The 12574-nt window shown below is 36.0% G+C and overlaps 1 protein-coding gene across 1 annotated transcript; it reads right to left on the bottom strand.

Annotated features, from left to right (window-relative positions):
• Positions 1–3589: 3589 nt before the first annotated feature.
• On the bottom strand, positions 3590–5746 carry LOC104609778 (cysteine protease XCP2-like). The gene is made up of 5 exons (XM_010276162.3): positions 5195–5746; positions 4870–5102; positions 4316–4444; positions 3918–4204; positions 3590–3802 (listed from the first exon to the last, which is right to left on the bottom strand). Exons 1-4 carry the CDS (start codon positions 5664–5666, stop codon positions 3920–3922), a joined length of 1119 nt encoding a protein of 372 aa, XP_010274464.1. The 5' UTR covers positions 5667–5746; the 3' UTR covers positions 3590–3802; positions 3918–3919.
• Positions 5747–12574: the final 6828 nt, after the last annotated feature.

Below are 12574 nucleotides of genomic sequence, written 5' to 3'. Positions count from 1 at the left end.
AAAAATGTGGCTACAGAAACCATGTTATCACAAGGAAACTGGCATTATCCACCCTAATATAGAAAAGATAGCCGTAGTTATTCGTTTGAAATGCCAATTTTGATTAGGTAGGTGGCTTCCTTTTTTTTTTTTTTTGTTTGGTTTTAATTAAACATATGTAAGTGTAAAATTGTAGTAGGAAATTCATTTTTATAATAATTAATCATGAATATTTTTGAACGGAGGAAATTGGAAAGAAGGTGCAAAGGTTATGGTTTGCCATATTAACTAGATATAGAGCATTTTAATTTGGTTAAGATAGGGAAAAGGGTTTAATATTTTGGTAAAAAACATGGGAATAAGCTTCTTGGGTCTTTCGAGAAGCCATTCAACCTAAAATTTTCACTAGTTAGGTTAGGTCTTTGAATAGGTTTTTGTTTACTAATGTGCTTGTCGCACAAATGTCTCTTGGCCTTAAATTCTGGACAAGAATTTCCCTTCTACACATTATGCTGAATTTTAATTATTTATAAGGGCAGTGAGGATTGAACACTAGAACACATAGTTAAACAAATTCTGATACACTATTCTACAATGAAGGGAATAAGAACACTTGGAAGCATATGTACACGCAGGTAGGGCTGATACACAAGAGTTAGACATGATATTAATTGAAAAAAGTAAGTCATTAGGTTGTGGGCCCAACTTTGTATATAAGCTCCTTGCATTTCTTATCCTTTTACAATGCGAGAATCTACACTCACACATGTATCCTAACAGTCTCCCTTGATGTGTGAGTCATCTTGCACATCAGTTAGTCTTTACTCCCCTTGAATGGAAGTTGTTATCATATCATAAAATTTGACATGTACCAACAAAGAGCCCTTTGTTTATGACCACAAGGAGTTGTCTATGGGAGTATATTGCCATGTGTGGAATCATCATGAAGAATTAACTACTCTTGCCAACTATTCAACCATGGAGAATCCAACAAACCCACGGAAACCACTGCATGCATTTGTCAATACTTGTGGTCAGCAAAGTCTTTGGCTCTAATTCTATCTCATGGAAGGAACCTTTCAACCCAAATGCCTAAATTGTTAGGTGAAGTCTATTAATAGGTTTTTATTCTCCATCAGGGTCTGGGGACATAGGACTCATCCTCACTATTGGGCCTTCACACCTCTATTACCTTTAAGAATTAGAAACGCTAAAAATTGTGCTACTTCTCTTTCTATAAAAGAAATCGATGGTTATGAGGATTTGTTTCTAATTTTTTGATATTACAACATCCTTGCCTTTTCTTTTGATATTACTGATGTCCATAGACTTTCAAAGCAACAAAATGCAAGAGGAGGTGGCCTTGCATCGGTGCAAGCCATGATGCATATCCATAGTGATGACTTTATTGAGGTCGCTTGTAAATTGTAATTTATTGGAAGCAATTATTGATTGGAGATGAGAGATAACTTGATGTGACCATTTCAGGTGCCTTAGTTCAATGATTCATAATAAGGGAGAATGGAGGGGTGCATCTCAACTTTTATGTGATAGGATAATATCAATTAGACTAAAGGGAAATTTCTAAAAAATAGTTGTCAGGCCAGCAATGTTGTATAGAGCAGAGTGTTGATTAGTCAAGAATCATGTTTACAAAATGAGTGTGGCAAAAATGTGAATGGTAAGATGGATGAGTGGAAAAAGTAGAAAGGATAGGATCACGAATAAAACTATCTATAAAACCTTTAGAGCAGCTTCAATAAGTGATAAAATGTGCGATATCAGTATAAGATGGTTTGGTTTCGTGCATGGAAGACCACTGATAGCTCCAGTTAGAAGTGATTTGTAACAAGTAGAAGAGAATAGAGGAGTTGGGGGTAGACCAAAAATGACATGAATAAAAGTAGTAAGAAATGATTTAAGCACAAATAGTTAAACACTATATATAGCCATAAATAGACCTCACAAAAAGTTGACCCAATCCAAATTGAAAAAACAGTGTCAGTATTTCATATCAGCCTACCCGAATTTGAGAATGTCCTGACCTGACCCGACCCAACTTTGAAAAAATTGGGATGGATTGGGTTGGGCCATGGGTCAACTCATTGACTCAATTGTTTAGTCTAATTGGGACTATTCATGTATTGCTAGAAATCTTCATTCCGTATCTTTTCCTTTTGTTGTTTAGGTGTGGCATTTGATAAATTTGAAATTTCAGATCTGAAAAGTTAAAAAGATATTTGTGTTTGAAATATGAAAAGAAGCATAGGTGCTTTTCTACTTTTTAGAGGCTCTGAATCCATAAGTTTGTTTGTGTTGGATCAACCCTTTACCATCTGAAATTTACTGATTTTACTATTTTATCCCTAGAACATACTATTTGGAAATATTGAGTTCAATTCACATTATCTCATAAAAAATAATTTTTAAGCTCAAAATAATATTGAAACAATACAAATAAAAAAAATAAAAAAATAATAATTAAAAATTACTAATTCATAAATGAAATGATTAAAATTAAAAAAATAATTAATAAATATTAAAATATTAAAATAATTAATAATTTACAAATTATTGTTATTATTATTAATTACCGAACCGTCACCACTGCAACGGTGGTGGGAAGACAGGAGAGAGAGAGAGAGAGAGAACCGCTATTGGTGAGAGTTTTAGCGGTGGTGGTATGAAGATGAGAAAGGGAGAGGTCGAATGGGATAGGGTGTTTTTGACTTTAGGCCACGTCTGCAACACGTTTGAGAGCGTTAAGTGATGGGTTTCAATCTTAAAATTTCAAATTTGAAAAAACTTTTCAGATCATATTTCAGATGCAACATCAAACAAATGTGGCATCTGAAAAGCAACATTTTCAAATTCAGAGGTTGAAAAGTGCTATCAAATGCCACCTTACTCTTTGAATTTTTAAGTGTTTTTATTTTCTATTTGGAGTTTTAAGGTTAATTCCTTTAATTTTGGCATTTTCATGTATTTTTCTTTATTCCTTTTAAAATTTCAATTATCTTTAGGGTTGATTTGGATTGGCCCATGGGACCCTAATCCAAACATTTAGGGTTAGGGTCTAGTATTTGCTGAGCCAACCTGAAATTCAGCCCCACCCGATATCAAACCAAAGTGTTTTGGCCCAACCCAAACCCAAACCACCCAACCCAATTGCCTTGTTTACTTGAAATATAATAGATTGGCAAAAGAGGATTCTTGTAGCCCACCCCATATAGTTGGAATAAGGCATGCATGATGATGATGATGATTATAGATTCTAAGGGTTATGGCTGTCAAATAACCGATTCTTCTCATGCTTTCCTTTGTAAAAAAATTCTATATTTTCTCTGATACGATATAACAGGGGTTAAATGCACTGGTTGACGTTAGAAGTTTGGTAACATTAACATCTTTTGTTACCAGAGCTTCTTTATAGTGTCCTTTATAACTTCTTCCAAAAACAACACAGATGGGCTTCCGTCGAGAAGACAGGAAAGACAAAATTGGATTTTCAAAATATTATATAAAGTGGTACTACTTGCAATTGGAATATGACAGAGAACTAATGGAGTAGTTTAAATAATTTTGCAAATGTTAGGAGTAAGTTAGTCAATTTCAAGAAGATTGAATTTTATTAAAAACACAATTAGCAGCTAGGTAGTAGCAAAAATACTGCCACCTATTTAATATTTATTTCGTACAGACATACATAAGAGGACCAAACATCTAATTTCACAAGTGCCTCTTCTTTTTATTCTCTCGAACTGTTATTGCATGTCTAGATCTCCTCCTTCAGCTAGGTAGTAGCAAGGAGTCTCCCATGTTTCTGCAAGAAAATTAAAATAAATAAAACAAATCTAGCCTTTGATGAAAAGCTTTAAAGAGATCCCATGTTTGCACATAAATGGAAAAGAAAAGAAATGTAAGGTAGAAATTCAAACCTTTAAAGAGAAGCCACAGAGCCCTCGGTAAGGCCTTTTCGTTGGATGTGGGTTCTTTTGGTGGGAAAGGAAGCCCAAACATTGATGTTACATACACCATTCCTTAACTTGTGGTTTCTCGCTATCTTCACATATCCTGAATTCCCCCATTTAGTTCCCCATGAATTCTTCACTATCCAGTAATCTGTGCCATCTTTGGAAGTTCCATAACCAACTATTAGAACTGCATGATTCGCTGTTGTGTTATACGAGTTTGTTGGGCAATTTCGTCCTTTGTAGATACCACTCTGTTGACCAAATAATTTGTGTTTGTTAAAGATCTTATTTGGTTACTGTGCATAATTTATCAAGTATATTTAAGTGCAAAAATCCATTCTCTATTGTAATATTTGACTTACACCCCTGAACATTGCAAAATCCTTTAAAACCAAGATGCCTGCACTGACTGGTTGCTGAGCGACTGCACCAAGGAGAGATTTCTCATTTCTAGCCACTCGTTTGTAGCCGTCAATTGTTACCGCTTTATTCTATCAACCAAATAACAGAAATCAGAATTTTGACTTTATTGTAAAATTATTGATGGTTGATCATTTTAATCATTTTTCTTTAAAGCAGCTTTTCTCTCGAGTTCAATTTTGATCTTGCTGTTGTGTGCAAACAAGATCTGATATTCATATATACACAAATGCCTTGTTTACTTAGATTTTATACAAAATAATACAAATTCTAGCATCCAAATCGGAGTTAATAAATTGGCTATTGAAATATTTGAGTATGCATTCACTGCCCCACATGCGATCACAATCGAAGTAGATTTTGTGTCAAAAAATGTAAAATAGTCTGTTGTATATTGTATGTGGCATAGGATTCAAGCCACGATTGCAACGTAGTTATCTTTGTCATGAATAGCACCAATTAGAAAAATAAAGAAACAAAGTTCAAGAGATCTTACAACTTTGGTTCTGCAAGTTGCTTTCCTGCCAAGGTAAGGATATTGAGCTTCGGTGGCTATACCCTTGTTCTTTATGACCCATTGAAATGCTCTATCATAGGAACCTGAAGCACAGCCATTGTTTTTCTTATCACAATCCACAAGTTGTTGTTCCGAGAGGCTTACAAGTTTTTTAGTGACTTTGGCGTTTATTCCTTCCATGGCTCCTGTTGCAGAGAATGCCCAACAGCTCCCTACCAATGAAACATTGCAACTTCAATTCCAATGAAGCAGTGGGGTTCAATATAATACGTTTATATAAAGGAAAAAGGAAGTTATCACTCACCACATGATCCTTGATTCTTAATTGGGGTTACAACACCCTTATTCCTCCAATCAACTGATGAAGGATATGAACATGTCAGATTTACTGTCTCCGCTCTTGCTTCTAATATGTCCTCCTCAAGGTTGAGTTTAGAAAGATAAATCTCACTAAACTCATCGAAACTCATGTCTGAAAATTGGTTCAGTCCAACTCTGTGATCGGATGGCTTTCTTTTGGAGTTCCAATCGATTACATAGGCTAAGTTGCTTTGAAATATTTTGAATCTTTTCTCTTTCTCTTCTGAGCTTGTGTAGACCTTCTCATGCTTCTCTATCCATCTCTCAAAGAGCAATGCAAGCCCCTCTTGGGAGACAATTTTATCAGGATCATAATCCACGATGGGGTATTCATTAGGTTGGCCTAAATTAAGGCTGATCATGGAGAAGAACCCCAATATGAAGATAATTGTAAACTCAACTTTCAGGCCACCCATTGCACCCTGGTATGAAACTATGATCTGTTAACAGAAATGGAATAGTTTTTCGTTGGTTGGTTGGTAGTTGTGGAGGTGGTGATGATGCTCTATATATAGAACCATAGACTAGATGAAGAACAAGGTTCATACTTATTTTTATTCATTTTTTTCATTAACATTATTAATATAAAATATTGGAGAGATGTGTCCAAATATTTTCGTAATTTTTCAAGCTTTTTATTTTTTTTCTTATCTTTTGTTGTTTAATTTTGACACTAGGGGTTGTTACATTTGACGTAAAATGTCAAATTATTAGGGTTCAAACTGGTGCCCCACATGCACATCTCAGTGTGCAAATGTTCGTAATACATGGTTGGTATGTGTTGTTGGGTGGATATGGGGAGTGCTCCGTGGGGCGTCTATGTGAATTCAAATTATTATTTAACTATGACATCTTGGGTTGATCCATTACCCTTATTGTTGAATTGCTTGCTTGCCACCTAGAAGGAAGAATAATTTCATTTTATTTTGGCTGATTTTAAGATACACGGACTTTATATTATTAAAAAATATTGGATATGGATTTAATTAGTAGAATTTATTGGTGTTAAAATGTACCTTAAAAATATGATTTAATGAGAGAGAGAATGAAGGCTTACACCTTAAGTATTACAATTAATTAGAGGGAATTGAATGAGGTGAAAAAAATAGTTGCGTATTTTAGTCAAGAAGAAAACTCCACAGACTCGTTTATACTTTTAATAATAGTATCTATATAGATTATAAATAAGATAAATGAAGGATGATATTGTGCCCATCCACCTATCTACAAATGAAATACCAACATCTTGATACACTGAACTCAATTCAACAAATTGCACCATATTTCTCTATTACATAATTGTGCCCTATTTATAGCATAAAATTTATTTTGGGTTTTAAATTTAAAAAAAAAAAGATATGCTAATATGATACTAATAATTAGGGAAAGTAAATGAAAAGTAATTCAAAGATTAAAATGTCTAGCATAATCTAATTAGAAGATAGAAATCATTTTTTCAAGGGTGTTTTTGTTTGAATGAATTTTGTACATGAATTAGATTCTTTCAGCTAATTGGGAAGAATGAATTATATTTGGGGTGTTTGGTTATAACATGAAAGATTATTCATTTTTAATAAGCACATAACATAAAGAAATTATCATATATCAGAACCCAACCCTTGGAGTCATTAAATCCTTTGGCGGTATCCTCTTCATTAGAAATGTAAGGTCAATTTTAATTGAGTAACTTGTTTAAGGCTATTGTTGGAATCTTCCTTTATCTTTTAAAATGTACTAACGGATTTATTACCTTCTGAACTAAATATTTAGCTCCAAATTTTTACTTGTTTGGTGAAAATTAGATGACCTTATTGGTTAATTGTCAAGCTACCACCTACATGGAAATACTATTTAATTTCTATGTAATTTAAAATAAGGATCTATATCACTAAAATTATGGGTTACACATTTAATTAAATAGGGAATTTTCATTGGAAATTAGTGGAATTCAAGAGTAAGAAATAAAATTGCTTTAACCACAGTATTTAATGAGAGAGATTGAGAGCTAATACTTTAAATATAGCTCTTAGTGAAAGGGAATAAGATGTACAAAAAAGTGGCTATGAAACCACACTTTCTAAATTTTTTTGATCAATTCATACGTTAATAGTAGTATTAATATTTAGGATCAAATTCAAAAACAGGTAATGATGATGTATCGTATCAAAGGATAATGCACATGGAGAATTTATTTAATCAATTGTTGTACAAAATAATGATATGATGTTGCATTGTCATCGCCATCATTTTCATTTTCGTTGCATTGTCATCGTCATCATTTTCATTTTCGTTGCATTGTTATTATTGTTGTTTTTATTATTTCCCATGACAATTTGAAACGACAATGATGATGACGATAATAACAAGAACAACAACAATAATCTTATTGAAATTCATGTAACAAAGATAAGTAATAGAAGCATAATTGGTCGATTTACGCCCAAACTATTTGGTTTTAGAAAACTATTGATTTAATCCATATAAAAATGACTTATTTAATTTAAGCATTAAACCATTTGATCTATTTATTAATTCATGGGTTGGACAATTTTTTTATTTTTTCTAATTTTTATTTTATTCATATAATTAATACAAAGAATTTTTATTAACCATGTATGATTTTTAACATGACAAATATATAATGTGTAAGATGTCCCTATAAATTTTGTACAAAATTTCTATTTTAAAAACTTATTGTTTTTTTTTCATCTATTTGAACTTTTATTACTTAATTTTGACTCTATGGGTTGATCTATATTATGTAAATAGTTGAATTTGCCACCCCCCATATGGAAAGCCATCTATTTGAACTTGGAAAATAATGTAACTTGCAAGAAAATAACCAAACTCACTCTCATTTTGAATATTAATATATTAGTGACTAGTGATATATAAATGATGATTGATTTTGTTATCCAAATAGTGATATTAGATGAAAAAATGAGCTTTTCTCATTATTAGTGTTGCAACTGGGATGGGCTTTGCATGAGATAGCAATTGCCAAAAGAATGAAAAAGAAAAAGAAAAATGTATATTTGATAGATTGGAGTCCTTAACCTTATCATTATTAATAGAATGGGGCCAAGTAACAATTTGCACAATTGATGGGTGGAATCATTCTATTTATTGGTTATCATTTTAAAATTCAACTTTTTATTATTAAAACTTTTTAAGATTGTATTTGGTTTATAAAGGTTTCCCTCCGCTACTTTTCCCTTCTTTCCCTCCTTTTTCTTTCAAACCAAATACAACCTAAGGGAGACAATCCTGTAATGTATGTGGATTCATTACATTAATGTACCAGGGATAAGTTCACTAACCCTTGGATCAATATTGGTTTAGAAATTTAACAGAACACTTTTATGTACCATGAGTATCCATTCAATGAGGAATAGGGTTACCTACTATAGTGTGATAACTTAACTATTAGGAAAAACCTTTGCCCCTCATCTCACGGTATTTGAATTCACAAGTGGGGCTGTGGTCACGAGTGGTGAAGTTTATAAAATTCGAGTGGGGTATGTGTGTGGTTCATATAGTTTCCCATACTAGAGTCCAGACTCCATTGGTCTCCATTGAGTCCATCTCTGCTTTTATGGCCTCCACCCACTTCTGGGAATCTATGTTCCACATAGCTTCCGCGTAAGTCACGGGATCCTCTTCACTAGTCAAGGTTTCCACCACGTAACTATCCTGGTCATAACCATAACAGACTGGTGGCCTGGATACCCGGGTGGATCTTTTAGGTTGGTCACTACCTAGAACTTGTGGGACATCTCCCACTGCTCCTGAGCTCTCCTCATCAAGAACAACTTCCTGACAATGGGTGTCCAGGATGTAGTCGGTTTTCAAGAATTGTGCATTTCAACTGCAGAACACTTTCTACTTACTTGGGTCATAGAATAGGTAACCTATAGAGCCTTTTGGGTAGCCTACAAATAGGCAACGACTGGTCTTGGATTCCAATTTGTCTGCACTCGTTCTTTTAACGTGTGCAACCCCAAATCTTCAAGTGTCTGACACTTGGTTTCTTTCCAGTCCAAAGTTCATATGGAGTGTTCGGAACCGATTTGGTTGGAATGAGAAGTGACCGGACCATATCCAATAAGGTCCTATTCCTCCTCTCTGAAACACCGTTAAGTTGTGGTGTAGCAGGAGGAGCTAATTGTGATACTATCCCATTGTCCTTTAAGTAGTCCCTGAATTCGTTAGAGAGATACTCACCACCTCGATCTGATCGAAGGGCTTTAATTTCTCTCCCTAACTGTTTCTCGACCTCTTGTCTAAACTCTTTGAACTTTTCAAAGGATTCTGACTTGTGTCTCATTAGGTACACATAGCCATATCGTGAAAAATCATCTGTGAAGGTGATGAAATACACGTGTTGATTCCGTGTCCTAACACCTAGGGGACCACATACATCAGTATGTATTAGGTCAAGTGCGCATGTACATCTTTCAGGCTTACCGTTAAATGGTCGTTTCGTCATCTTACAAGGCAAGGCTCACAAGTGGGAAGATCTTCTACAGTTAGAAAATCCAAAGGACCATCCTTTACCAACCTTGTGATTCGGTCAACACCGATGTGGCCAAGCCGGTAATGCCACAGACATGTGGGATTAACTGTATCACGGGCTCTCTTCTTGGGGATTTCAGCCGACGTAGTTTCGGTTATGTTAGTTTCTAGAGAAGGATGTAGAACATAGAGACCATTCTCCAGTTCCCCGTATGCGATGAATCTGTTATTTCTTTTAATAGTAATCGTATTACTAAAGAAGACAGAATAACCATCTGCACACAGTTTTGAGACAGAAATCAAATTTCTTCTTAAATTTTGTACATAAAGACAATCTTTCAGTACAATTGTTCCTTCTCTAAAAAGTAACTCCACAGTTCCTATGGCCGCGGCTGCAACAGTTGCAGTAGTCCCCAAGTAGAGTGTGACTTCTCCTTCACTCAGCCTTCTGCTTACCTTGAACCCCTGCAGTGAGTTACACGCATGAGTTGAAGCCCCAAAGTCAATACACCAGGACGCAGAAGCTACCAATAAATTGGTTTCTATAACACAAGTTTCGAAATTACCTTTCTTGGATTCCAGGTAGGCAGGACAGTTCTGAAGGGATGAGAGATCCATCGTATGGATGCCCAAAGATTGCGGAATAAGGGGGCGAATTTCAAAAATTTTTCTCTCCCTTCAACTGGGAATCGCATTCCCTATTTTAGAAAATCATATTTTCAAGTATCATCCTTGAACCATAAATTGAACCAGATCTGAATCTAAAGGAGTAGGAGAGGATTATACCTGATACGGAGAAATAGTATCTCCTAACGAAGGCGTTCACGCCCAAGGAAGGATCCAAAGACTGCTCCCACTGAAGATGGCGCAGTGCAGGATAGAGCAGAATCAGCAGTGTTCTTCTCCAAGAACTTTGTCCTTCGCAAGAATCAGCTGGATGGCACGTGAGTACAGCTTCCTATCAATTCTTTCTCAAAGAACTGATGTCAAGATCGAATCTTGACGTCTCCCACAACTGGAGATCGAACTAGCAAAAAGGGCGGCAAGAGAGTATTCGCAGGGTGCAGAATTCTCTCTTTTTGTGATTTCAGCACTGAAGAAAATCTGATTGTGTGTATCCTAAAGGCTGCCGCCCCCTCCTTTGTTTGTTAACCTAAAAGATCAGCTCCTAATCCAATTAGGAGCTGCTTATCCAAATCATATTTGGATAAGACCCCTTTTAGGTGATAGGGATAAACCCTTATCTTATCTGCAGATTAGATTAGTTTTCTCCTAATCTCATTAGGAGGTTTCTAGATCTGAATCACATTCAGATCTGGACTCTATGAGTGGATAGGATCTGCTAATTCATCTCAGAATTTGCCCCATTATTAACTAATAAAATAGCCCAGTTCGAAATGGGCTTTAGGCCCATTAAGCTTATGTGCTCACTTAACCTTCCTAACTGCTGCCCAGTTGGGCTTCCTTGTATGGCATGGGACCCAAGCATTGATCTACACATCAGCCACATGGGTTCAGCCCAGCCTTTGTTACAAGGCCTAGCCGAATACACTGTTATGGACAGTGCACCCCCTGAAACCCATCAAATGGGCTCTATGGGCCCAACACTTACCCTAAGTGTTCCCTGGGCCAAGCCACCTTAACACCCAGGGACTGTGGGTAGATGCAAGATTAGCCCATCAGGTATTATCCTCAATGGTCTTACACTTAACCTCTCAGCCCATAATGATCATACACTGCCCGACAAGAGAGGACCTCTCCCTCGGCTGCAAGGAACAGTGTTGCACTCTCTACTTATATGGATCCCGGGAATTAAAACCTTCTTGCAAACATTTTAGAAACCATAATATATATACTTTTATATCTCATAAAATATACTTTGCAAAACAAATCTCAACGGTTGAAATCGGCTGCCGGCAATCTTGGTTTCCATCAATGAGAGTGCATCCCCAATCATTACCTTTGTCCGACAAAGGGGCTGATCTTGTCACTATGATCACCCACTCAGATGAATTCTCGGACTGTCCCAACATACCCAGATTTTGACCCCCGCTAAGGATCTCACTGAATGGCACATCAAAGACAGCCCAATCTGACACCTAGTGCAGTATCATAATCGAGTCTAGGGGTCGGGTGTAACTTTCCAGTTTTGCCCATCAATCTCCAAGGTCCAGGGCAATACTGGAAATCTAGTCCAGTTCATAGATTCAATTAATCCTATAGTGTATGTGCCTAGGGTCTCACCCTGGTAGCTGAGACAGGCCACCCCAACCGACTTGGTGGCACCACAGTGTCAGCCTTGTCAGGATAGGTCTCCCCAGACCGACCCACTGGCTGTGAACATTCTAAACTAACACGAGTCTCAATAAGTGTCTAGTTTAAGGGTATTACACAGAAACATACCAAGGGAACATGAATCAAATATGCACTTTTATTCATTTACAATAAACTCATAAAGTACATCATTCTGATTGAAGCTAAGGGCATACAAAACTATCTAACAAGTTCCTTTTCCAATGGCCGGTGTTCTTGCAAAAGTGACAGGCATCCGATGCTTTGTCTTTCTTCTGCTTCTTGCCCTTAGTGGCTTTCTTCTGAGGCTTCTTTGCCTTCCTCTTTCTCTTGCCTGTCTTGCTGTCTTGCTAGCTTCAACAAGCATGGCTACAGGCTCATCCTTTCTAATCAGTTCTTCAGCTCTTTGCAACATATTGCTGAGCTCCTGCAAGCTGACATTCAGCTTGTTCATGTTATAGTTCATAATGAACGGATTAAAGGAAGGAGGCAAAGAATTAAGAATAGCATCTATCTG

Source organism: Nelumbo nucifera, chromosome 1, assembly GCF_055504915.1.
Source record: "Nelumbo nucifera cultivar China Antique chromosome 1, China Antique-T2T, whole genome shotgun sequence".
Lineage (NCBI taxonomy): Eukaryota > Viridiplantae > Streptophyta > Magnoliopsida > Proteales > Nelumbonaceae > Nelumbo > Nelumbo nucifera.
The sequence above is the reverse complement of the archived record's forward strand: the minus strand, read 5'-3'. Positions and strand labels throughout refer to the sequence as shown.

Bases quoted from the DNA above. Each gene is read 5' to 3' on its own strand.
- LOC104609778 (XM_010276162.3), bottom strand. From the start codon at position 5,666: ATGGGTGGCCTGAAAGTTGAGTTTACAATTATCTTCATATTGGGGTTC. The intron at 5,103-5,194 runs GTGAGTGATAAC...TTTCATTGGTAG, and splicing joins TAAGAATCAAGGATCATGTG to GGAGCTGTTGGGCATTCTCT. The intron at 4,205-4,315 runs GTAAGTCAAATA...TTTGGTCAACAG, and splicing joins ATTTTGCAATGTTCAGGGGT to AGTGGTATCTACAAAGGACG.